The following is a 27,696-nucleotide window of genomic DNA, read 5'->3' on the forward strand; positions in this document are numbered from 1 at the left end:
GCTGGATTTTAACTCCTTCACCACTCTTGGTTCCATGTTCTCTCCCCACTGAAACATGCTCACACAACAGCCTACCCATGTTCTTCCAGCAAAGAACCTCCCAGCTGTTGTTTAAGAGATACAATTTTAGTGGTAACTCCTTTGGTCAGGAGCTATATTTCTAATAGTAGTAATTTATGATTACAACATGTAGTAAACACATTTAATTACTTATTTAATTTTATAATCCATCAATGAGTATTTTATTATTTTTTTAGTTTTAAAGTGAAAGCCCCCAAGTTGCTCTCTTATCAATAAGAGAAGGTGCTTCAGGGCATGCAGTGAAGGGTGGACAGAGGCAGCAAGGGCTGTCTCCTGCGCTAGGGAACCAGAGCGCATGCCTGGGGGGCAGATGGCAAGTGGACCCTCCGACTTACTCTCGTAGTGAATGAGGAAGCCGACGCTGGAGCGGCTGTTGTCCGTGGTGAAGAGGAGATACATGAAATGGCCAGTGCTGATCAGAAACCGGGGGGCCTGCGTGCCATGGTACTCTCCGATCAGCGGGGACGAGCTGGCTGGCCCATCTCGGACTTCCAGCGTGTCATAGTTGACTTCAGTCTGGAATCTGTGGAGATTCGTAATGAGTCAGAACACAAAGCTGCATTAACTTACTGACGTTCCCCAAGTATTTTCGTGCATTCATGACAAAGCCATGTATACCTATGTATATAAAAGACTTACAGTTATTCAACCTTTAAAAAGACCAGGCCCTGGGCACATATGATATTTAAGCATGGTACATTTTTCTAGAAGAAAAGGTATACCCTAAACTTATCCCTCTTACTGAATACTGGGTCATGTCATATCCCAAATGTAAAAGAGGGCAGTCTTTAGCTCTAAAATCAAAATACTGTGAACCATATTAGTTTTCAGTGAGAGTAAGGGAAGGATAGGATGGGACAGGATGGGACAGGACGGAAGGAAAGAGGAGGAGAGGAGAGGAGAGGAGAGGAGAGGAGAGGAGAGGAGAGGAGAGGAGAGGAGAGGAGAGGAGAGGAGAGGAGAAAGAAGGAGGGAGAGAAAGAAAGAAAGAAAGAAAGAAAGAAAGAAAGAAAGAAAGAAAGAAAGAAAGAAAGAAAGAAAGAAAGAAATCAACTTAAAAATATTGTGAAAAATCAATCATGCATTTTCAAACTATGTTTCATGATGCCCTGTTCAACCAGTTTACGGACATCTTAAATAGGCACATAAGGAGACATGATCTCTTAAAAGAAGAAAGTAATTCGAACTACATGATGATATTCTGAATACTTTTAGGAAAAAAACTCCTGTGCCTCTTAAGCTGCGCTCACTCTATGCACACACCAGAAGCACCGAGAGCCCGGTGCTATTCAGAAACGAAACGTGGCTTTCAGGTTTGAACAGCTTCCCAAAGTGCTTCACTTTTAAGAAGGACTTTATGCGCGCAGAGAACCTGGCCCCGTGTTATATTTAGATACGGCGGCAGCCACTTGGGTCCTCTTGGGTGCGATGAGGAGACCATTCCAGGCACTGAGACAATTTTCGAACTGGGCCCATCTCGTCCTCAAAGAGCTAACCCGGTTTCCAGGGTCCGGTTGTGCCATCAGCGATCAGCTTACGCGAGCCTCGGACTCAGTCCGTGACTTTCAGGCGAAGAATTCCGTGGAAGCCTGGGTCATTATTATCCCTACACTCTGCATCAGAGGACACCGACGGGCAGTGGGGGTGGCGGGGGGGGGGGCGTTGGCGAGCGCAGGCTGTCCTGGCTTCTGGGCACAACAACTGAAGAGGCTGAAAGCACAGGGCTGTGTCCTGCTTATTTCTAAATCATGCAACATCCTCCTAGAGCAGCCGGAGGACAATGACATGCTCTAGCACCTCAGCCTGGCGCGGCGACCCCTGCTCTTCCATCAGAAGGAACCCAAGACCCTTGCCCCGACACACGGTAGACCGGAATGGAGCCACAGGCCGTGCATTTGGGGTCCAATGGCACCGCTTCCTCGCTGACTTTTCCAGAACGTGCTCTGAACACGCTGTGGTTTCTCACTTAGCCAAGTTTAGATTCAAGAGGTTTGGATAAGCATGAAATAAATCTCATTTGAAAAATCTGTGCTACAGTCTCCAGACCTTCCGTCTTTAGCAACAGCTAGGACTGATGACGGTGCACATCTCAACAGCTGGCGGACCGCACACCACAATGGTTGTTTTCCTTTATTTGGCAACCTGATGCGCTTTGCGTAAGAATGACACCAGCATGAAATTTACTTATTTGTTTACTTATTTATCATTTTTTAATGTAACTTTTTGACTTTTATTTCATTTTTATTTAATTTTTTTAGAGTTTGGTACACCTGGGTGGCTCAGTCGGTCGAGCCACCGACTTCGGCTCAGGTCATGATCTCACGGGTCGTGGGTTCAAGCTCCGCATCAGGCTCTGTGCTGACAGTTCAGAGCCTGGAGCCTGATTTGGGTTCTGTGTCTCCCTCCTCTCTGCCTCTCCCTCGCTCTTGCTTTGTCTCTGTCTCTGTCTCTCTCTCACTCAAAAATAAGTAAACATTAATGTTTTTAAAAAATTTTAATGGTTATTTTTGAGAGAGAGAGAGAGAGAGAGAGAGAGAGAGAGAGAGAGAGAGAGACCATAAGTGGGGGAGGGGCAGAGAGAGACAGAGAGAGAGACAGAATCCGAAGCCGGCTCCAGGCTCTGATATGTCAGCACAGAGCCCAACACGGGGCTCAGACCCACAATTGTGAGATCATGACCTGAGCCAAAGTCGGAGGCTTATCAGACTGAGCCGTCCAGGTGCCCCCGTTACTTTAGACCTTTAAGTTTGTATGTATGAACACATCCTTTACTCGTGTGTCAGCCCACTGCTCGGGGCTAATCTCTACAACTAATCTCTACAGCTAATCTCTAAAGAATAGTGTAAAAGTCACCAATGTCTGAAAATATCAGAAACATTGGTTCTCATAAATGAAATTTAGCAAAATATCACAGTTCCATAGAATTTAAAAGACAAGATTGAGAAAAATTATATGGCTCTCTCTCTCTGTTCAGGCAACTGAAAACACAGCACTGGTAACTTGTGCCAAACCAGGATAGAAAGCCACAATTTTTCCTGAGTGATTGAAATTTGCTGTGATGCCAGGAATCAGGCAGTGCTTTGCTCTTCCCCCTCTCAATACCAGAAAGCATAAAAATTAATAAAGAACCATACTTAATTTACTGAATGTTATAGAGTTAATTTTTTCACAATGATTAAGTTTATATGCAAGGATCCATTCTCCAGTATAATGGATACAGAAGACAGAATTTTCATCTTCTTCTGAAAGATTATCCTACTGGAGATTCTTATCTTACTAGACTTAATAAATGAACAATAATTTAAAATATAAATAATACCAAGTGATAACGCAACTTCCACTAAACGTCTTTCCTATATATATTATTGGTTAGCAGAAAATTAGTGGAAACAAACAGAAAAAATAGAACAATGTTCATCCGTCTTGAGACATTATAATATCCTGAATAGTTACACCCAAACTCTTTCAGTCAAGAAGAAGGTCATTGTTAAGAGAAAGCTTAATATTGCCCAGACATTAAGCTTAAAACATTAGACAAATATGCTTTCTTACATTTGAAAACATCTATCTTTTTGAAAACATTTGAAATCATGAAACTGATTTCATCTCGGAGACAAACGGAGATATGTTTTCTCATGGAGAATTCACGTAGTATGATTGTGTGTTAGATTATCAAATTTACTATCAAACAGCTACCTCCGACCGCATTCCAGTGACAGAACACTCACAGGGAATTACTCTGTCACACACCCCAGGGACAGCTCTGTAGCTTAAAGCATCACTAGGCCACGACACCGCATTCTTGGGCTGTTCCAGAAGGCATCGAAGGGACCAAAGAGGCTTCCATTTGTAATTAAACCCCAGGCCGAATTTATTTCAGCTACAGATCCCAAACCTGGAATTGGACTCAGGGCCCAGCAACTGCGAGCACTGGGAATGATCATCTGGAACTTGGTACTCCCTACGCAAGGCGGCCGAGGGAACTCAGCCCTGGCCTCAGAGGGTAAAATTCAAGAGGAACAAATACACCCGGCAAATGCCGGTTTCTCTTTAAGGGAACTCCTCTGGGGGATCCAACCAAGAACTGTCCTATTTCTCCTTTTCATCATCCATTTAAGTAAAACCTTTGGACGTGCATGGGTCAGTAGGCCCAAGTTAAGGAAAAGTTTGTTCTTACCTATCAAAAGTTATTTTGATAGAGTGTCCGGGCTTGGCTTCGATGACCCATTCACAGTTCAGAGAATCTTTATAATATCCTGGCCATCCGGGAGGCAGAATGAGTCCACTGGAAGCTGTCAGGTGTCCACCACACGGGGCTGAAAGACAGTTCAGGATGTCGGCAGGTCAGATTAAACACGCAGGGGCACCACGGCCACACCTGTGACGGCAAGAATGTGCTTCTGTCTTCAAGGACTTAATGCTGTCAAGGATTCGAGCTAAAGGCATCCCCAGATAAACGAAGATTACTGAAAGCAGAGCAGGTACATCCCACCCCTGGGCGTCTATCACCAACTCACAGCAAAGGTCCTTCTACCTAAAAACGTCAAGGTGGAAGTGGGGGAAAAATCTGTCACATCTGATTCTCACAACAGATCCATGAAATGCACACCATCGACATCCGTATCTTGTATGTATTTGTACTTCCACAAACATCTGTTGATTAGCAAACAAAAATGGTTCACATCTGAAACAGAATTACCCCGTGGGGTGTGTGCGCACGTGTGCGCCTGAGTGTGGGCATGAGTACATACGTGTGTGTGCGTGTGTGTGTGTGCAGACAGACACTATAGTTTAATGATGTGTGTGTGCTTATTCAGCTAGGGTGCGCTTGTTTTATTAAAATGACTTTCCACACACATCAAACTAAATTATTAGTGAATGTTAGGAAAACAAAATTTTCAAATTCGAGAAACATAGGATTAATCTACATCAGTCCTTTTGTGTGATCCATAATTATCAAGAAGAAAAGGAGTCTCAGGAAGGCATGTGCTTGGTGCTCTGGAAAAGGGATTTTGCATTTCTGTATAATCTACAGGAATTTTTAAATAATAATATATACTTAACATGTTTCTGCCCAGTCGCATAATTTTTTCAGACTTTTCTTCTCAAAGTTCTTTGCCATATTTGTAATCAAATCTGTCAATCTACAGATATCAAAGGGAACATAAAAATGTCCCCAGTTAAAAAAAAATCATTTTTGAAAAAAACTATATGTTGTATCAAAAAATAGCCATGTGCATTAAAATGCTTAAAAATTATATACAACTTCACCCAGGTGTTGATGGTGGAGAAAAACATCTGACAGAGAAATCTATAAAAGTAATTTTGGTGGCTTCATTTATAATGGAATAACAAAAGAAAAAAAATAAACATGACAAGATTATGACTACATATCAGAACGTCACAAACACATTTGAGATAATGTTTTCAAATCTTGTTAATGTAAGTAAATCTCTGCAATGAAAATATTACATTTTGCAAATCAAGATATAAAATTATACATGTATCATAATCTAATAAAAATTTTTAATTTAATAAAAAATTTGTTTAAAGAGAAAAAATTTGAAAAATATGTTAATGGCAGATAACACTGGTGACTGCTGTGGGGATCATGTTTTTCTTGGTATAGTTTTCTTTCAAAATAAGCTGAGATGTGTGTGTTTTTTCTACAGTTAGAAGTTAATAACAAGAAATCAGTCATTTTTATGAACTTGAGTTATTAAAGAAAATCATCATTATGTAATCATAATTTTAAAAACAACCTATCTTTACCAATTAACATTAGGATTTTGTTCTAGTTAAGTCCTTAACTTTATATTTTTAGCCTGTATTCCTATGCTTCCTGACATGTTACAGCAAATACTTTTTAGAAAAGATAAAGGCAAAATTAAACAATTTTACTTCTTTCATGTGTAATTATCCAAAGATACTACATAAGAAAGCTATGCAGCGATTATAGATTTTTTTAAAAGTTTGATACATGAGATCTTTTTAAATCTGTGTGGTGAATTATTTTACATCTATAAGGCTTGTTTCCCACCTAAATGAAAAACTGTATGTTTCCTTCACTTTACTAAAGTTTAAAAAAAAAAAAACTGAGTTGTTGGGGAACCTGGGTGGCTCAGTCATTTAAGCATCTGACTTCGGCTCAGGTCATGATCTTGCAGTTCATGAGTTTGAGCCCCGCATCGGGCTCTGTGCTGACAGCTCAGAGCCTGGAGCCTGCTTTGGATTCTCTGTCTCCCTCTCTTTCTCTGCCCCTCCGCCACTTGTGCTCTGTCTGTCTCTCTCTCAAAATAAACATTTAAAAAAATAAATAAAACTTTGAGTTGTTATATTTCTTGGAAGGAAGGTGCTCACACTGTCACACGTTGCTATTATTTCATTAATATCTTGTGTTTTACATGTCACTTTACATTTACAGTATATGTTAGAAGAATTTGTATCACTTTACCCTGATGAAACAGATATTTTGATCTGTATATTGTAGGTCAACAAAATTAAAGAGATAATTGTTAAACGATAAAGTCAAGTTTGCCGTATTAGCCAACTCTGATTACGACATACTAGGCCACCAACCCCACAGTTATATTAGCTGTGACAAGAGAGATCTATTTCTCACACAGGCCACCTGTCTAGGGGATCCTTTCTTGAACGAGCTAAGGCACCGAGGTCTTGCAGGGGGCAATCAAAGGCTCAGGGTCACTCACTGTGTATGTCACTTCCACTCACTCCTAACTGGCCAGGACCTGCTACAGGTTTCACCAAACCCCACTGAGGCCAAGAAAACCAACCGATTTGGCAGAGATTCTGTTTATCTGGTGAACAGCACTAATGACTTTCATATTCACAGAGGTGATAACAGAAAAGCAAATATGTGAACGAGGTCTTCAGAATGCACATTCTTCTCTGACTTATTATTGAGTGTTTGTGCCCTTCGCGACGGCATATGTTTTTCTATCTGGCTGGGGTACATTCCGTGAATGCTGGCTCTACGAAATATTATGTGGGAGTCAGTGCATATTTTACAGCAGCTGTGATAGTGTTCCCAACACAAAACTTCTATGAACTTGGAAGACAGACACCTTCCTTCTGCACCTCTCTGGTGCTCGTGTCTTTTTCAACGTCCAACCTTTAAACTTTTTTTCAAACCTGTTTTTTTTTTTTTTCAACGTTTTTTATTTATTTTTGGGACAGAGCGAGACAGAGCACGAACGGGGGAGGGGCAGAGAGAGAGAGAGAGGGAGACACAGAATCGGAAACAGGCTCCAGGCTCGGAGCCATCAGCCCAGAGCCTGACGCGGGGCTCGAACTCACGGACCGCGAGATCGTGACCTGGCTGAAGTCGGACGCTTAACCGACTGCGCCACCCAGGCACCCCTCAAACCTGTTTTTATGGTATGTTGTTTATTTACATTTTTCACTTTTTGGGGGGTCACTTCGGATAATTTATACTTTGCTAGGGAATCACCAATTTCACTGAATGTTAAAATTTGTTGCCATAGAGTTGATGATGTATTCTTGTACACTTATTTTCCCCCAAAGTTAGCTTGTGTTTTTTAAATTTTTTAAAATGTTTATTTCTTTTTGAGAGAAAGAGAGACAATGTGCACAAGCAGGGGAGGGGCAAAGAGAGAAAGGGAGTCAGAGGATCAATGCTAACTGCACAGAGCCCAATGCAGGGCTTGGACTCAGGAACCGTAAGATCATGACGTGAGCTCAAACTGGATGCTCACCTACCAAGCCTCCCAGGTGCCCAGGTTGTGTTTTCAATGACAGTGAACTGTACTGAAATATATGGGCAGGTTAGAGGCAGAACAAATAAACAGATAAATCTTTCATCCAGACCACAAACAATTTATACCCATGATTTGTTGGTACCCAGCAAACTCTGCCAGAATAAATAAACATAATTTTTAAAGAACTTGCTCTATTGTGAGGCTTTCACTCTTTATGTAGAGTTATTGCTGGTAACAATAAATTATTTTATTATGTCAAATTATTATTTTTGTAATCATGGTTATTTTACTTCTATTTTGCTAAAATACCTGTAATTGTCTTTTCTCCTAATTTTCTTATCAGAATCACAGAAGGTTTGTCTATTTTATTGATACTAACAAAGACTCACTTTTGCATTATTCTAACATTTGATTTTTATTGATATGATATTCTAAGTCATTATTTTTTTTCTAACTTGTTAATTTTAGCAATCAATTTCTTCACTTTTTGTCTTTTTGTTCAACACTGGGGCATTTGCCTCCTAGCACAGGCTCTCTGTCTCACATTATCTTAATAGAGAGGATTCCCTCTGACAGGGTTTCTGGGTATCATATGCCTTAAGACTTGAGGCTTTCCCACACAATTTCTCTAAAGTATTTGCCTGTGGTTCTATTCGTGTAATATGCTTACATTGTAATTGGCATATGATCAGTGCATGTGGCCTGGACTTAAGAGTAATTTGTTAAGGTTCACGTTATAATCAATTATATAATTGATTATAAAAAGTAATCCTTGAGAGAAACAATAAATGTGTATATTCTCAAACGAAAATCATGTTCCTTCTGAGTCTTTTCAAATGTGTTTGTGTTACTAAATCCTTTTTGCTTTTTTTATTTAAAAAATATTTAAAAAAAAATTTTTAACGTTTATTTATTTTTGAGGCAGAGAGAGACAGAGCATGAACGGGGGAGGGGCAAAGAGAGAGGGAGGCACAGAATCGGAAACAGGCTCCAGGCTCTGAGCCATCAGCCCAGAGCCCGACGCGGGGCTCAAACTCGCGGACCGCGAGATCGTGACCTGAGCCGAAGTCGGACGCTTAACTGACTGAGCCACCCAGGCGCCCCTAAAAAAATATTTTAATGCTTTATTAATTCTTTGGGAGAGAGACAGAGCATGAGTGGGGAAGAGGCAGAGAGAGGGAGGCAAAGAATCTGAAGCAGGCTCCGGGCTCCGAGCTGTCAGCACGGAGCCTGACGTGGGGCTCGAACTCACAAGCTGTGAGATCATGACGTGAGCTGAAGTCAGACGCTTAACCTACTGAGCCACCAGGCGCCCCTGTGTTACTAAATCCCTTATTTTCCATTTGATTTTTTTCCAACTAGATCCACTCAATTCTGAAGTAGCATTTCTATTTCTCTTCAGCAAGGACATTGATTGGGGGTATTTTGTGAGTTAGATTATCAGAGTATCTATGCACACTCCCTGAGAGTCACCAGAACTCAGTAATTGGGTTTCTCAGTACAAGTAAATTAAAAAAAAAAAAAGAAAAAAATCTTTCGCCATCAACTAGTCCTTTAAGAGTTTTCTGTGTTAACAACCCACAGCTGAGTCTGCAGGTCTCTTCCAAATAACAAAAGAATGGTCCACTCACATTTAACGTGATACTTTCTCCTTTGTCGGACTTTATTTGAAACACCATCTGCCGCTTTCTTCCTCCGACTGTGCTGAGGAACACATTTGCCCTGCACCTTGTAACACATCTACACACAGCCTTTTTCAGGTAAGCCCTCCAAAGACAGTGGGAATCGTGGCCAGGAGACAACAGAGACTAGAGAGTACTGACTTAAAACCAAAAACAAACAAAAAACCCCTTCTTTCCAGGGCTCCTGGGTGGTTCAGTCTGTTAAGTGTCCAAGTCTTGATATCAGCTCAAGTCAGGATCCCAGGGTCATGGACTTGAGCTCTGAGTCAGTCTGAAACCTGCTTGGGACTCTCTCCCTCTCTCTCTGACCACCCCCCCCATGTGTTCTCACTCTCTCTCTCTCAAAAATAAACAATACAAAAATTTTTTTAAAAAAGCTATACCCTTAGAAGACGTGATAAAAATGGGTAAGAATGAACATCCTACTACTGTGCTCTCACCCTATAATTTACCAGTTTTCCACCCCCAGCGGTGCTCAGCCTCACCAGACTGCTTGGGCACTTTATGAAAGTATGAACGTGAGGACGTGTTTCTGGAGCTTTCACCGAATCCTGATCCTTAGATTAACGACGCTAACTTGGCCTGGAACTGAGGGATGGAGGTTGTGAGACAGAAGCCACCGCCCCACCGCGGTCAGCCTGCTGGGCAGTTCATCTTTCGCAGGACATTCCGCTTCTGCTTACACTGCCTGCATGCTAACGTTAGGCCGATCATTCTAGACAGGAGAAAAAGGTCCTTAACCTACGAGGGAAGACAGATCAGGTTCACAACTGTAGGCTGTATTTGACACACAGGATGTTTTGAATTTGCTTATTGTAAAATAAACACCTAGAGATCGATGGTAACTGAAAAACTAAAAAATAAACAGTGGAAAAATTCACCTGTACCTGTGATCAACATTTTGTTGTATACTCTCTTTTTAGGCTTTTAAAAACTATTATTATCACGACATGTGCAAATATTCATATGTTCTTCACGGTGGCGTATGATAACACAAGTGGTCGTATCATCTGGTCGTTCCCACGATGAACATCTTCGACGGTACAATCTGTGTTAACGATGCACGCATCCTGGTGTATGAGCGTGTGATGATGATTTATCTGATTCTCTGTTGTTTAAAGTTGAATTATTTGCACGTTTGGTTGCTATATTTAATACTGCAAAGAGCATTCTTGAAAAAAAAAATCTTTCCAGAGTTGTTTATGTCCTTACAATTTTGATCCAGAAATACAACTTACATAGCTCAAAAAGTAAAACGAAAATGTACAACCATTCGTATAAATTTGTACCATGAGGCCATAATCTTGTCCCCTCAATAGCATGGCCAGAAACTGCCAGCTATTCCCAACCTTCTGAACAATACATCTTATTAACGTTTTCAAATTTTACCTTTGTTTTAAAATCTGTATTTCTCGCCCATTTGAAAAGGCTACATAATATGTGACTGCGACTGTGTGACATTCTAGAAAAGGCATCATTATAGAAACAGTGACAAGATCAGTGGTTGGCAGGGGCTGGGGGTTGGGGGAGGGGTGAGGGGGTGGGACACAGGATTTTTAGCGTGGGGAGACCACCCTCACGGCACTAAAATGATGGATACGTGTCATTATGCATTCGTCCAAACCCAGAGAATGTGCCCCACCAACAGCGACCGTGATGTAACTGTGGACTCTGGGTCACGGTGACGTGTCACTGTGGGGTCATCGGTTGTAACAAATGAACCACCTGGTGGGGATGCTGATCACTGGGAAAGCTGTGCATTTGTGGGGCGGGAGGTGTATGGGAGATACCCACAGCTTCCACTCAATTCCGCTGTGAACCTAGAAGCGCTCTTAAAAAAAAGCCTACTTAAAATGTATTTCCTGATATTTACCGGAGTTAAGTTTTTTTAAAACAGCTTTTCTTATCTTAGCTCATTTTGTACGGGCCATTCTGATGGGGTGTGAGTACATATTCTGAGTAAATATTTTTTACCTGACCAAACACTGGAGGTGCTATCCTCCCCATTTCCGACCCCCTCTAGTTTTCCTTCCTGGTTAACCAGAGTAGAAATGTCAAGAAGAAAAGTAGTTATGGGGTATTTGCATCAGCTGCATGCAGAGCCACAAAACACCATGGCTACTGAAACCCGTGCTGCTGTCACAGGCTGAGTTAGGCCCGCCCCCACCCCCAGTTTATATTTGGGATTTTTAGTTCCAGCACCTGAGGATGTGACCTTATTTGGAAATAGGGTCCTTGCAGACATAATCAGCTAGGGTGGCTTACTAGCCTGGCGCTCATCCAATGTGACTGGTGGCATCAGAAAGAGGACACATCTGGCAACGTAGGAGCCCTCCATGGAGAAAGCTGGGGTGATGCTTCTGGCAGCCAAGGAACTCCAGAGACACCAGCAGCCCCCCCAAACTGGGACAGAACTGGAACGGATTCTCCATCAGAGCTGAGGAAGAACCAGCCCTACTGACAGTGCCCTCGGACTTTCAGCCTCCAGGACCCTGAGACAGCAGATGGCTATTTGTTAAGCCACCAGGGGTGCGGTACTCTGTGACATCAGCCCAGGGAAACCACCCCAGCTGTGCGTCCGCGTGTTGGTTAGGTTAGGTCACCGTTTCAAAGGAGAATAACTGGCGAACGAGGGCAGACCCGTACCTTCGCAGCGGGGGACCGTGGAGCTCCAGACCACATTTCCATCCTGCAGGGTGCAGGTGATAGACTCCGACCCCTGGGTTTTGACAAAGCCATCGTCACAGTGGAAAGAAACCGAACTCCCAAGTAGAAATCTGTCCCCAAAACGTCGCCCATTTATGGGAATCCCAGGATCATGGCACTCATTCTGACCAAATGCTAAAAAGGAAAAAAAAAAAAAATTCTATAATTATAGAATTAACATACTAGACTATTAAGTAGGTATATTTAAAAAGGAAGAAACAAGCTTACTAATAAAGCGATTTATTGTCCTGAATTTCACTTAAACACTTACACATAGATAAATGCATTAAGCAGACAGGATAGTGATACCTAGTAAGACAGGAAGAACGAAGACATGATAAATGTATACAACTATTGTCTACACTACACCGCACAGTTTGAAAGCACTTTGTGCGTGCACTAAGAAAAACAAGAAATACGGCAGGTGCTAGAAATGATTTTGGTTCAGACACATCTGGGTTAGAATCCTGGCTCTCGTGTTTTTTATCTGCCCTCTGGCAGATATTCTGATGATCTGATTAGATATCTTAATTCACAGATAAGGAATGCCCAGCCTATATCCCCGAGTTTCTGTAATATTAAATGAAATAATTGCTGGCAAATCCTAAGCACAGAGCCTAAGAGAAGTAGGCAGCCAGTAAATTATGATTTATAACTCATATTTAACATTGTTACCTTACTTTATTCACTTAACAACGCATTTAAGTAGATGTTCTTAAATACAATCTGGTTTGCAAATGAGGGCCCTGAGACAAAAAAAAAAAAAAGAAAGAAAAAAGGTGTCTAACCAAAATTCACTAAGTATACCAAGTACTGGTGTTCTAATCCACGGCTCCTGACCCCAAATGGCTCAATCCGTTTGCTACAGTAGTTTTTGCATGGAGGATGATGCATGGGTGGGTGGATGGATGGATGGGTGGATGGATGGAGGGATGGATGGATGCAGGGATGGAAAGAAGGAAGGAAGAGAGGGAAGTTCAGTCCTGTCACTATGCTACGTATCGCTGTAAAGCCTCTGAAGAGTCGGCCTGGACACGTGTGGTCAGGGGGCCCGGACACGTGGGGTCAGGGGGCCCGGACACGTGGGGGTGGGGCGGGTGGCAGCAGGCTTACTGGTGTAAGTGATGTTGAACCCCCTGCCGGTGGTGGAGTGGTCAGACTGAAATTCCAAGCGGACGATGTGCCCGCTGCTGGCCAGCTGGGAGGGCACCTCGTGGCCCGAGAAAGTGCCCAGGGCTGTTAGGTCAGAAATCCCATCGTCTTTGATCGCCAGGAAGTCAAACTGAGGCTCCACGTCAAAATCGTTGAAAATGAGGTGGATCCTGCTCCCGGGTTCAGAGATGATCAACCAAACGCAGTTCATGTTGTTGCCGTATTCCTCCGGATAATTGGGGGACAGGATAATCCCCGACGACGCAGTGAAGTTGAAGAAACACGAGACTGGGAAGACACAAGCGTACTTTCAGACAGGTCTGCACAGATCCCAATAAGGGGCACCTGCAGCTGGTTGCTGTGGACGCACGGCTGGCAGCGTCCGACTGTTCAACTGGCAACTCTGAACGTGAACACTCCCTCTTCCCCTGAGTCGGAAAGACAGGATCCCTTTGGACGCACCACCACCAGAGCCAAATGATCGGGCGGAGGCTTGACGCAGGGATCATCCTCCCCGACTTCACGGACACTTGGGGCAAATATTAGAATTTCTAGTTAAAGCTTTCTGCCTTCCGAGGAGCAAACAGTCATATGAAAAGGCATGTCTGTGTCACAGGCACAATTTCCGGAAAATAGCATCCGTCCTATTGAGTCTTCTAGGACGACCTTTCTCTTTACATTTTGTGTTTGCCTTTAAAGTGCAGTTTCTCAGGTTATTTATTGTTTATCAGTTACGGGTACCAGTTAATAAGTAACAACTCCGAGGAGCAGACCAATGGTTCGGGTGGATAATATAAAAATCTCTTGGGACATTTGTCTCTTCAGGGTGTGTACCTGAAACCAGTTTACGTACGTGTACGCACACGTGCATGTATGTACACATGTGACTTTTTGGAGGACACCTGTTGGATTTATTCCCACATTGTCCGGGCCAAGCTACATCTGGTTACCAAATAAATCTTGCTTTTAAACCGCCACGAAGTGCAAACGTTTCACTTACGAGGAGCAGGCAGTTCTTGGACCGAAACCCGAGCGAACACCAGCCGGGCTCACCAGCGATGTGTCCCTGGGGCAGCATTAGCAAAGTCATAAAGACGGGTGCCTGGGGCGGTCTCACTCGGGCCACCCGCGGGAGCCCTGGAGGGAGCCAAAGCTTTTCTGCACGAAACGTTCTTCCTACAGAGAGCCCTGGGCTCCACGTGCTCTAGAAGAGGTACCCACGTCACGGGTCGCTTTTACCTGAGTGAGGACAGCGAGGGAGTGGGCATTGGACAACGCCCCTGCCCCTTCTGGTCCCTGAGGCTCTCCCTAGAGATGCTGACAGCAGCCCTCTCTGTCCCCTGCCCCTGCCTGGCACGCGGCCCTCTCGGTCCCCTGCCCCGGCCCCCGCCCGGCCCCCCAGGGCGCAGCACTCACACACACAGCTGGGCTTGTTCCCCGACCACTGGTTGTTCTGCTGGCACGTGATGACCCTCTCGCCCACCAGCTCGAAGGCCGCCTGGCACTCGAAAGTGAGGGTGTCCCCGTGCAGGAAGCTGCTGCCAGTCCGCTTCCCGTAGGCGGGGACCCCAGGGTCCCCGCATCCTCCCTTTTCGATTTCTGAAAACGGGAGAGAAAAACGAGCGGTCAAAAAAAAAAAAAAAAACAAAAAAACATGCAGTGAACATTTGTCAACAATTCAGAAAGTGAGCGAGTGGTTCCTTCTGCGGGTCTACCCGTAGTTTTTGTCAAGAGTTTCCAAAGGATGCTCGTTTCATCAACATTTAACTAGAAAAGCCTGGGGGTAAAAAGCTTAAGTGAACTTGAGAGAAAGGTATTTAATGTACTGTCTCCTAAGGGAGACGGACAGTTACACGGATGCTGGTGACGCAAATGCTACAATTAATACATAGATGCCCACGCGCCTCCCGCACCCTGCTGTTAAAATGTAAACACGTATTATGTTTTCATCTGTCTTTTTTTTTTTAATGTAAACAATACAAGATTGTTCATTCGCTACTGAATATTTAAGTCAATAAATGCATTTGAATATTCCTTCCCTCAATCTTAAGACTCGTTTATGAAACAAAGCGAATACATTAATGGTGTCTGGATGAAGAGAAAATGGGCAGAATCAAGCCCCTTTTCATGAAAACACAACTGTAATGAAATAGGGACACAAACACACCAGGAGTATGTATACATAGACTTCAACCACACCTCCGTCTTAAGTGTTAAGCACACAGAATCTATTAAATAAAATAGGCTATTTACTCACATAGAAGTAGTTTTTGAGAGCAAACTATGTGTCAGGCTCTGTTCTAGGTACTGAGGTGACTGAGCAAACAAGACAGAATTCTCGCACTCATGGGGCTCACATTATATGGAGGGAAACCATGGAAGTTTCACATGTATATGAGTTTCAGATCACGATAGGTGGGGTTTGAAGCAAAGTGGAGACGTTCAAAGGATTACACAATAATAGATGGGGGAGGAAAGAGAAGGTATAAACATCCTGAGGGAAGCCTGAAATCAGCCCTTCTAAGAAAGAGATACCAGCCCAGTGTAGCGGGCACCGATCGCTAGAAAGGAAGGGAGGGACCCCCTCCCCAGGGACCCCCCCTTCCCCCCACTGAGCAGCCTGTTGGGTTTTTGTGTGTTTTGCCCTGGGAAGAAGGTGTTGCAGGGTTTTAGGATGAGATAGGAGCTGAGCTGAATACAAGTGTAAACATTCTCTGCAGGACTGGTGAGCGCAGGGAGGGAGACAAGCGAATTTCGAGACGCATGGGATGGTTTCCACGCACACATCCAAAATGCACCGATTGGGTCTGCCTTCTGAAATGTGTCATGGGCTTATTCTAATTTCTTGCACCGACCAAGCACAAACTCAAACTTAGGTTTTACTAGCAATCTAACTACTTTCTAATCCAGTTCACAATTTTGGAGGATGTCTGTAGAATGGCACAGGACTGGGTTGCTGGATGGTTTTGAGGATCGTGCCTACCGTATGTGGAACGTATACACACACCCAGTGACGAGAGGACAAACTGTACTTCTGAGAGTTCAGGCATACCAAAGCAGTGGAATCAGCCCGTACTTTCATAATGCTGTCAAGACTTCCAGTATATGGGATACTGTCACACCTGTTTTCTTAAGCGTAAGAGCAGGAAACAAAAACAGGTGCAGGGTCACAGGTCCAGGGTGCTCCCCTAACCTCCCGGGCTCTCCAGTAAAGAAGGTGACCCTTACAGTGACAGATCCACGGGAACAGAAGTGTTCCTGGGTGCAACGCAGGCCAAAGAAATCACCCAGAGAACGTGTTTTCTTAAGGACAGACCTTGGAGTTCAAGTCGTGTGACTTGACTTGAACTGAGCCACGAGTGGGTTTACTTGAATTCAACACTCGGGATGCCTTGAACCAAGTTGGTTTTGTTTGTTTGTTTGTTTGTTTGTTTGTTTGTTTTCAATGTGAATCAAAGGCAGTTCACAGCAATGGTTTATAACAAAACCCAGCTTGCAGTTCATGGGCCTCTCAGTCGGGTAGGGGCTGAGCACCCCCTGGTCCTGGCAAAGGACACAGCCCTGAGGTCAGGAGTCAGGATGCCAGACTGGATTCTGGGCCTCCTGGCCTTTGAGTGGCCACCATGAGCAATTTGGTCTCTCAAAAGCCTCGTTTATACATCATCAGGGACCACTGCCTACCTCAAAGGACAGATGAGGGGGTTAAACGACATAATTCACACAACATACCCAGCATACAGGGCTCAAAATGTTAGCCATTATACGACTGTGAGCAAACCTTAGACTTGCAGACGTCAGTTGTGCGTCTGCAGTTCCAAAACCTGCGGTTCCTTCTTACAAGGAAATAAACGATGGCACGTTGGCATAATGCTGTTTCCTACATTAACGGATTCCAAGAACTCCTGAGTGGAGTGCTAGGACACCACACGGTTGTGGTTAGACCTGTGGTGTGGGTGCAGATGAAGGCCACTGTGCCCCTCCTGCTGGGGTGAAGACAGTCCTGTGGTCATTCACTTCCACCAAAGATGCCGACCTTCGTGGGTCCAGACGCGTCCTTACTAGGTGCTCCGTAGAGACCAGTGATTAGTGGCCACACAGCGTGGTGTGGGGTCAGCGGGTGTGAGCGCTAGTAGGACTTTTTCTTCAGCCACGGGAGAAGTGTGGTCGTGGCCCGTGATTACACCAGTGTAGCTTCATCTGGAGGAGGTGCGAGGGGTCACTCTGCACGCGTGACCCCAACACACTGAGCCCGCTCTTGCCCCCAAATGAGCGTGACACAATCCACATGGGGTTTTGAAATTCCCCTTGGAGGTCACACTGCCTTCCCTTGAGAATCTGTGTCTACTTCACATAGTTTTTGTGAAACTATGGAACAAATGGAAGATGAATAATCAGTGTTGACATTGATATAGCAGCCGCAGGAAACCTGTTTCCATACTTAACGAAATGTAAGACGTCAGAGATGACCTTGAGAGGCTTTTGTGGAAAAGAATCTGACAGTTTGTTATCAGTCGAAAGACTGAAGTCCCTACAGACCAAAACCAAAACAAAACAAAAACAAAAAACAAACAAACAAAAAAGCTGGTCAAAATATCTCTTCCAAATTATCAATCTAGAAACGGAACTTGAGGAAATATTAGGTGTGATTATTTCTTCACTTCTTCTCTGATATTGTTTCTCAGTATCAGCCTTCTACTGGGGACTCTATGACATTCCTACTGATGTGTTTTCCTTCTTTTTTTTTAATCTTTTTTTTTTTAATGTTTATTTATTTCTGAGACAGAGAGAGACAGAGCATGAGTGGGGGAGGGGCAGAGAGAGAGGGAGACACAGAATCGGAAGCAGGCTGCAGGCTCTGAGCCATCAGCCCAAAGCCCGACGCGGGGCTCAAACTCACAAACCATGAGATCATGACCTGAGCCGAAGTCGGTCACTCAACCAACTGAGCCACCCAGGCGCCCCTGTTTTCCTTCTTCTTGACAAGAACTTTTAAAAGTACTACATCCCATTATTTCATTTTAATTTTTCCGTATTAAGTTTTCTGAATTTTATGATTTATTTTTGAGGGATATTTTAAAACTTCACCTAAAACAATTCTATTGACACTACATACTTAACATTCATCTCTAACGCGTTTTATTAGGTATATTAGACCTGTAAATGTTTACATAACAAATGAGTAATTGGATTCATCATTTTCTCTTTTTTCTTTGTTAATGTCTGTTTATTTTTGAGAGAGAAAGCGCGAAGTGGGGAGGGACAGTGAGAGATGGGGATAGAGAATCTGAACTGGGTTCTGCGCGGTCAGCACAGAGCCCGAAGAGGGGCTCTGACTCCCAAACCGTGAGGTCACGACCTGAGCCCAAGCAGGACGCTTAACCGACTGAGCCCCCAGGCGCCCCGCTATTTGCTCTTTTAATTTATCTGGGCGTTTTTGCTTTTACCAACATACGGGCATTAGATGGCACGGGAGCCAAACAGCAAGACTGACAGTGAGCCTGGCAGGGGGACTCTTGCTGTGGCAAGCCCGTGTGGTCTCTCTGGAGAGAATGAAACGTCTGCACAAATGGGATATCACTCCGGACCAGATGCTGGAAAACAGAGCGGTGCCAACAGACGAGCACAGGTGACTTGGAGGTAAATTTCTGAGAACGGTCATGAGAAACACGGAGCTGAACCCTATGAACTTGTCAGTCGTCGGACAGTTCCTGATCTACAAAAGGCAATTTTGTTCAATTAAACGCAAGCCTCTTGACCCACGAGAGCTGCCCGCCGACACCTGCACGTGGTGTGGCACCCAGCTAACGGAGGCCTGGCTGATTACTCATCTTTGCACGTGCACCTGCCATGGCCCCAGCACAGGGCACAGAAGCACAGGGGAACGAATGCTGGCTCCAGTCACAGCCAAGTTCCCCTGGGCTCCTTTACACAGCTGAGTACCCTGCCGCAGGGCCCCTTATCAAACCCTATCTACACAATATTTTTGACACATCGGGGTGCCGTGGTGTTGACTCTCACTTGTGTATCTTGTCTTCAACACTCCACGGAATGTCCTGTCCTCCTCAACCAGCCCACAGGCGTGCACCTGTGGGCACACCCACCTATCAGCTGCCTGTATGTCGTAAAGGGACCCAGCAGCATGCAGTCAGCGTGCATGTCCCAAATACCGTGCGCGTCTTCAACTTAAATTTCTGCCTTTCCGTGAAGGACGCTCACATTCAGGCCAGAGGCATACTGAACACTCCAGAACCTCTCATGCTGCCGGGCATCCTTCCGTTCTGGTGTCCCCCACCCCCATCTAAGACACCTCCTCTTCTCCTTTCGTGGCACCGCCCTCATTAAAGCCTCTTCGAATCCCCACAGCCCAGGTCTGGCTCCCTGTTCTAGAATTGCCGGGTCCTTTTTTTTGTAGACATTTTAGAACTAATCCAGTCAGGATTGATTTGAGTTGCGATCCTGTCTTTCTGTCCCATCACACTGCAAATTTTTCCAGAATGATGACCAATCCATATCTTTCTCTGTATTTCCCAGTACTAAAATCAGTGCCCGAAACAAAGTGGGTGCTGGTATTGTTTTGTTCTTTTGCGGACCTTCTGAGATGTCTGACCAGGCTTCTAGCTGGAAGACAGGCGGCTGACTTGTTTTGTTCCCTGCAAAGAGCTACTAGGCTTTGCCCCATGTCTTAGTCTGTGGCTGATATCTTGGCGCACAGTACATGGGCTGTTCTAGCCGTAAGGTGTAAGAAACAAGCAAACGCACCAAATCATGGATCTTGTGAAGACTGCAGCTCGGGGCACTCAGCAGAAAATAAACAAATAGTATGAAATATGTCAGACACTGATGAATGTTCCGAAAAGAGAGGACGGGGGGGTAAGAGGGAACACAGACCGTGGTGGTCTGTTTCGGGGGGAGGATGCAGGGACACCCTCTGCAAAGCACACAATCGAGCAGAGACGTGAAGGGAGGATGCGTCTGCGAGTGTCAGAGAGGAGAACCCTGCATGGACAGAAGACAGAACCAAAGCACGGGGCTGAGTGGGGAATCCACCAGGCAGGGCTGAGGAACAGCCAGACGCCAAGAGTGACTGTAGTCCGGTGATAAAGGGCCAGACGAGCAAAACACAAAAGCAACGAGCGGGTCAAGGACCAGGCGACACAGAACCTCTAGACCTTGACGGGGATATGGTTCTTTCATCACGCTTTCTTATAATCATGCCGTGAGAGCTACAGGAAACGGCCAGTTGTTTCCTCATTTATTGTGAAACATTTCATGCTGTAATAAATATTGGAGAGAAGGCACCTAAACGCCACCATAAAATAAAACACAACTTACAGGTATCCACTGTATGGATTTTTGCTTCTTTGTTGGCCACAAGTCCAATCCTAAATTATCCTGAAGATGTTAACTTCTATCAACCCCTTTAGATACACTTGGTGGGCGACATGTGTTACAGGAAAGGGTGCCCCACTGAGAATGGAGGTTTAAGTCACAGATCTTTTATCTCACGTATTAGTCTCTTTGGTACTCTTCCAAAATTATTAGTGGAGCACCTCTTATGTGCTAAGCTACTAGGATGAAAAATAATTATCTTCCAGAAGTCTACAGTGCAATAATTTGAACAGACGGATGGATGACCACCATAACACTCCTGGCGAGATATCTGTCATGGCAAAGATATTCTCAAGTTAGTACTGGGCCTCATATGTCTTTAAAATCAAAGCAAGCAGCTGAAAGCAAACCGTGTTCGCCCCGAGTGCTCACCCCGTAGGTCATGGAAAAGAAAGGCTGCCTCAGAGCCACTGCAGAGATGCTGACGCTGCAGCTGGGCTGGGTCCGGAGCAATTCAGCCAAGGGCAGCACCCAGCGGAGCCGCCCACACTCCGTGTCCAGAGCCAGTGGCCGCCACCTTCCCCCGGGTGGTAAGGAGCTGTCGCTCAGGACACATTCTACTTGCTTGCAATGTTAATGCCCACCCTCTTGACCAACACCAGCATTACTGGCCCCGTTTTCAGGATGTGACAGGTCCAAAAGGAAGGAAAAAGCCCTTCTACCTTCTTTTTCTTTTTTTACATTCTTTTCTTAATGTTGATTTTTGAGAGACACAGAGAGAGAGAGAGAGAGAGAGACAGCACGAGCAGAGGAGGGACAGAGACAGAGGGAGACACAGAATCTGAAGACAGGCTCCAGGCTCTGAGCTGTCAGCACAGAGCCCCCACGCATGGGTCAAACCCATGGCCTTGAGATCATGACCTGAGCCCAAGTCAGGGCGTAACCGACTGAGCCACCCAGATGCCCCAAGCCCTTCAACTTTAGAACTTTAGGTAAAGCTGATCCTTACATCATTTGGCCCTGTATTATCATCACAGAATGCAATATCTGATCATTTTAAAGATGCCTCTGTATTACGATGTTTTTCCTGTTAACTAGAAGCTTCGAGATTGAGAAATTATCAATTGCATTTTTAAAGAGTGAGGCAGGGGCGCCTGGGTGGCGCAGTCGGTTGAGCGTCCGACTTCAGCTCAGGTCACGATCTCGCGGTCCGTGAGTTCGAGCCCCGCGTCGGGCTCTGGGCTGATGGCTCAGAGCCTGGAGCCTGTTTCCGATTCTGTGTCTCCCTCTCTCTCTGCCCCTCCCCCGTTCATGCTCTGTCTCTCTCTGTCTCAAAAATAAATAAAACGTTAAAAAATTTTTTTTAAAAATAAAAAAAAAAAAGAGTGAGGCAGTCTTAATTCTGGCAAAATTAAGCAGGCCCCTCTCTCACCGTGGCCTCTGCATTCTGGTTTCTTGAAATCAGCAGTTCCCATACTTGCCCACACACCAGCATCACGGGGAGCTCCGCCCCTCCCACTCACAAATCTAGAGTTTCCCAACGAAGCATTTAGCTGCACTGCGAACACAGAGCCTGGGAAGAAGGAGGGACAGCTGCCAAGCAGGACAGGGCCTCCCTCAGGACTGGAGGCAGAAGGATGCGCGAGGCTGGAGTTTTCAAGACAACAAAACACGGGACCCCACTGGCACGCAGCACCTAGCAGGGGGCTGGACAGGGGACATGCAGAATTTCACCCCCTCCTCTCTCACCCAGCGGGCCTTTCCCTCGAGCGTGTCCGCACCAGAACGAAGATATAGAAAATCCAAAAAAAAAAAAAAAAAAAAAAGACAGATTTAGACTGACCCCTGGTAATAAGTATTTCATAAACAAGCACACAGCGTGCGTGCTATCAAAGGGCAACTGGAATAGTTTCCCAAGGATGGCCCTTAATTTGGACTAAAGCCAAGACTGATGCAAAAAGAGAAACACCAAAGTGGATTTATTCTATACGCCTGCTTAAAAATAATCACATGGAAACGATTCAACGTGTGCGATAAACGTACCCGTAAGTCCCACCAGCACAGAAACAGCCAAGTCAGTTCACACGCCACAACGCTCTCTTTCTCACAGGCCAGAGGATGACACTTAGTGTCACTAAACATTGTGAATCTCATTTGACGAGGACTGCCCTCGGCTGTGAGGAACAAAACGGTTCAATGGACGCTAGCTCGAACTCACGAGCATTTCCTTTTCCTCACGCACCCAGAGGCTGGAGGGCAGAGTGGCATATGGGTTAGGTCGGCGAGAGCCTACATGCTCTGCAGACGCCTGCCCCCTGGACTCACAGGCCAACATCGTGAGCGGTGCGGTCTCGTGGCGCAAAGTGGCTGCCACGTCTCAAGGCAGGAGGAGGTGGAGAGTCCAGGCTTCCCACAAGGGCGGCGAGCTGGGTTTTCTCTTTAAAAACCACAAACACATGCACAAAAAAACACAAAAAAACAAAAATACCCCAAAACTTTCCAGAGGCTCTATCTGTTCACTTGTCTTTGTCCCCTGTAGCTCACCTGGGTCATTCCTACCTTGAAAGATCCAGGAAATGTCATGTTAGACTCCACAGTGTAGGGGGAAAAAAAAGTCAGGTTTTTTTTTTTTTAATAAATGATAATTTTCATAGATAATCCACAACGTCTGCTACAGAATGTTAGCAAAATTAAAAATTGAATTGAATTCCTACCAAAAATATCACCTCAGTGGGAACAAAATCACCTCCCAGACATAAAATCCTTTCTAGTATGTGTGGCTCTGTTCACCAGCGCAGCGTTTAACTATGCTGCTACCCTGTATTTAGTTTTCAGGGAAAAAAAAGTAGAAATAAGTTTTTAAAAATTCTTTTGGGAATAAGTTGGGAGTTAAATAACTAAGGCAAGTAAATATAAAAGTAAACGTGTTTTGAGACAAAGTGTGAATATGATCGAAATGATTTTCACATAGGTAGAAAAAGAACAAATTACGTAAAAAGTAAAAATAAGAGTGCTTCAGGATACAATGAATCAAAACCATTTGGGATTTCTTTTTCTTTTCTCTTTTTAAATTTTTTATTTATTTTTGAGAGAGAGAGAGAGAGAGAGAGCGAGCACGAATGGGGGAGGGGCAGAGAGAGAGGGAGACACAGAATCTAAAGCAGGTACAGGCTCTGAGCTGTCAGCACAGAGCCCGACACGGGGCTGGAACCCACAAACTGTGAGATCATGACCTGAGTCAAAGTTGTACACTTAACTGACACAGCCACCCAGGTGCCATGGGGATTTCTTTTTCTTTTCTCTTTTTAAATTTTTTATTTATGTTTGAGAGAGAGAGAGAGAGAGCGCGAGCAGGAATGGGGGAGGGGCAGAGAGAGAGGGAGACACAGAATCTAAAGCAGGTACAGGCTCTGAGCTGTCAGCACAGAGCCCGACACGGGGCTGGAACCCACAAACTGAGATCGTGACCTGAGTCAAAGTTGTTACTTAACTGACGGAGCCACCCAGGTGCCACGGGGATTTCTGTTTCTTTCCTCATCCTGCCATAAAAATCAGGGGGGTCCGAGGCTACTCTTGGTGGAGTAGGTGGCAATTCACAGGCACTCTTTCACTGGCGAACTTCCAATTGACTTCTAATTTCCTGGGCTTGAACGCACATATGGATGGCTGTCCATATAGAAGAGAAAGAGGTACATATTCAAGGGCCAAATAAAAAGAATTTTTAATTTTGGAAACTACGAAATAGGTTTAGTAAATTACTGGCCCTGTTATCAAGTTTTTTCCTAAGGAGATGAACTGTACCGAAATGAAAGGCACCGTTTCTTAGAACATTCCACAGGCTTCTAGTTAGCAGACATAGAATATAAAGTCACTAATTCTTCCAAGTATGTTTCACAGCCAGTTTTTCTCAGAGATAGGAAGTCACACTTGTTAGACATAAGTACCCTATACCTGCTGTCCTAGATAGATATTGGACATTACTTCCTTGACTACATATTGCTTATTAATTTTTACCATAGGTAATTTTTACCAAAGATAAGCATCCTATGTCTATTATATCTACTGAGATCAATGGCTTGTGCCCAGTTTGCAGAGATTATTTTGTGATTGAAATGGGCATTTAGCTATGAATAATCTAAACACCGTCTAGGCCACTTTTTTTCAACTTTGCTCTACAATTAGGCACAACATTTGGGCACTTGATTATCCAATTATCTGTGCATTAGAGCAAATAGCAAATTGCTTCTGGAGAATCTTGGCACCGCCCACGGGTACTTTATTAGGTCATCTCTTCAGAGTTGGCACATCATCTGTTCAGGCATGTGTTCTTGTTAGACATTTCATCTTATAAGATAATGTCATCTTACCCAAGGATACGGCTCTGCCCTAAATTGGCAACACAGGATGTCAGCACAGCAGGTAATTATCAGGGAATACCATACTGAATTAACTGTTAATCAATAGTTATTCAGAGTTGTTATGGAATGAATTATATACCGCCCCCCCCCCCCCCGCACAATTTATGGTGAAGCCCTAACCCTCAATGTGGCCATATTTGGAGGTGGAGCCTTTAGAGATGTAACTAAGGTCGATTCCCTAGGACTGGTATCTTTCTTTCTTTTTTTAAAAAATTTTTTAATGTTTTTATTTATTTTTGGAACACAGAGAGACAGAGCATGAGCAGGGGAGGGGCAGAGACAGAGGGAGACACAGAATTGGAAGCAGGCTCCAGGCTCCAAGCTGTCAGCACAGAGCCTGACGTGGGGCTCAAACTCACGGACTGTGAGATCATGACCTGAGCCAAAGTCGGACACTTCACCGACTGAGCCACCCAGCTGCCCCTGGACTGGCGTCTTTCTAAGAAGAGGAAGAGACACTAGGGCCAGGCACACATGGAGAGGAAGCTCTGTGACGACCCAGGGAGAAGACAGCCACCTGAAAGCCGAGAAGGGAGGCCTCAGAGGACATCAAAGCTGCCGGCACGGTGATGTTGGACTTATAGCCGTGCGACCATGAGGACGTACACGTAAGCCCCCAACGTGTGGTGTGTGTTATGACAGCCCCGACACACTAACATGAGTGTGAATAAAAGACACGATATCTATAAATTGTTGTTCCCATGACGTGAAACTACTGTAGAGTACACGAGTCCTTCCTTAGGTCAAGATCGGTCGCTTTTACTTTCTCTGGCAAAGGTTTTCTACTTAACTGACTTCGGTTTCGAAATCACTCCCCTGGCAGATGCTGAGAATCGTCAAAAGGAGGAAGCTCCTTTGATAAATGTTTCCTAAAAAGACTCTTGAGAGCACTGTTTGTAATTCAGTGAAAAATTATTTTCATGAAGCCCAGAGGGAGAATTACTCTCTGATTAGAGTAGCATACAGTTCCTGGGCAACTGGTTTGTTTTTATTCCACCAATTCTCTGACCATGTGAGGACAAGAAGGCCCTTGCTGATGGTGACGATGGAAGCCTGGGGGTCTGTCGTGGGTTGGGGATTGTCAGAGTTGGGTGAGGAGGAGTAGTCAGCACACATGAAGAAGAAAATGGAGCTTCTGGGAACTTCTGGTGACGACAAGTTCCTCAGGACACAGGAGGGCGTTGTCAAGTGCTCACTGTTGGCCAAGTTCAAGTGTCTAATTCTCCTCCTGCTCTCTGGAGGGCCCAAGCTTGATCCTTCCTTAACTTCCCCATCTTTTAAGAGAAGGAAGGTTGTCCTAGACCAGCAAGTTGCCACAGGAGAGCACAGGAAGGGGTGCTGCTGATTAGGGTGGATGAAGGGAGCCTATGCTTTGGTCTGTTGTCAACAACATTCACCTATGTTCCACCTGAGGGTCAAGAACCATTAGTCCTGGGAAGGCTGAGTGCATGGTTCACACTGCTATCCCTCCACATGGTCAACTCCATCCTGAGTAGCAGAAATGCACCCTGTCTCCCCATGAGGCCCATCCCCTGCTATCTGTCACAGTCAGAAGACCTACTTTTTCCACCCTAAAAGCAACTTGCTCATGGGGATGACACATATGTGTCTTCTTGCTCAGAATTTTCCAGTTCTTCACCCTGTCTCGTCACTTAGGGAGGTCCCTGTGGTCCACCCATGCATCCCGACCCATGTGCTCAGGATGGCGGTCATCAACTTGTGCCTTTCTGCACAACCTCCTTTGGAGGCAAACGCAGAGATCCACACCTTCCTTGGTGCCTTTCCCTGCCCCGGTCCCCCTGTTCACAGAATGCTCTCACCGTCAGCTTATCCTTCTTCCAGCTAATGCTGGTCCTTAGTCCGTCAAAGATGGATCACTCCATCCTTTCTTCACATTTCTCCAGCTTGTTATTTGGTCAGGTCCACAGAAGAACGGTTGAGCGCAGAAACACTAATCTCTTGTCAGTGATGAGAATTGTGCCCTATTCCTTTCATGCATTGCAAGAATTCACTTGGGGTGTAAAAGGTTCCAGTACCACCTGCATTATTATAATTTTGTTATTTGTTGTTGTTATGAAGAGCACCACATGCTGAAAACACTTAGAGTAAAAGTAGTTCACATATCACAACTATTTCTGACGCAATGGGGATATTTCCTTCCATGTGTTTCCACTTTATGTTACGGTTCTTGAACCCACGGAAGAATATTTTAAAGTTTCTGCAAGATTTCTTTAGTTTCAAAAGACAGCAAGTACTGTAACAGCTTTTAAATGCACTCTCTTCCCTGGTGAAGATAGTTTTGTTTCAGTTGTAGCAAAAACCAGCTTTAAAACCCTATGTACGTTATTTAACCTTAATGAGAAACAAAGGCCATAGGATTGGATGATTGTTAATGTCCCTTCCGGTTTTATATATATATTTTTTTTTTAATTTTTTTTCAACGTTTTTTATTTATTTTTGGGACAGAGAGAGACAGAGCATGAACGGGGGAGGGGCAGAGAGAGAGGGAGACACAGAATCGGAAGCAGGCTCCAGGCTCTGAGCCATCCCCAGAGCCTGACGCGGGGCTCGAACTCATGGACCACGAGA

The 27,696-nt window shown here is 44.7% G+C and overlaps 1 protein-coding gene across 3 annotated transcripts in view; it reads right to left on the reverse strand.

Annotated features, from left to right (window-relative positions):
* Window positions 1-27,696, reverse strand: part of CSMD1 (CUB and Sushi multiple domains 1) — a 2,016,427-nt gene that overhangs the window by 382,946 nt on the left and 1,605,785 nt on the right. For all 3 annotated transcript variants that reach the window (XM_045056760.1, XM_045056761.1, XM_045056762.1), the window contains 5 exons: window positions 14,777-14,959; window positions 13,322-13,648; window positions 12,149-12,343; window positions 4,259-4,397; window positions 417-604 (listed from right to left, as the gene is read on the reverse strand). In XM_045056760.1, the coding sequence (XP_044912695.1) occupies window positions 417-604; window positions 4,259-4,397; window positions 12,149-12,343; window positions 13,322-13,648; window positions 14,777-14,959 (1,032 nt within the window). The remainder of the gene's footprint in view (window positions 1-416; window positions 605-4,258; window positions 4,398-12,148; window positions 12,344-13,321; window positions 13,649-14,776; window positions 14,960-27,696) is intronic.

The sequence above is a fragment of the Felis catus genome, chromosome B1 (genome assembly GCF_018350175.1).
Source record: "Felis catus isolate Fca126 chromosome B1, F.catus_Fca126_mat1.0, whole genome shotgun sequence".
Classification (NCBI taxonomy): domain Eukaryota; kingdom Metazoa; phylum Chordata; class Mammalia; order Carnivora; family Felidae; genus Felis; species Felis catus.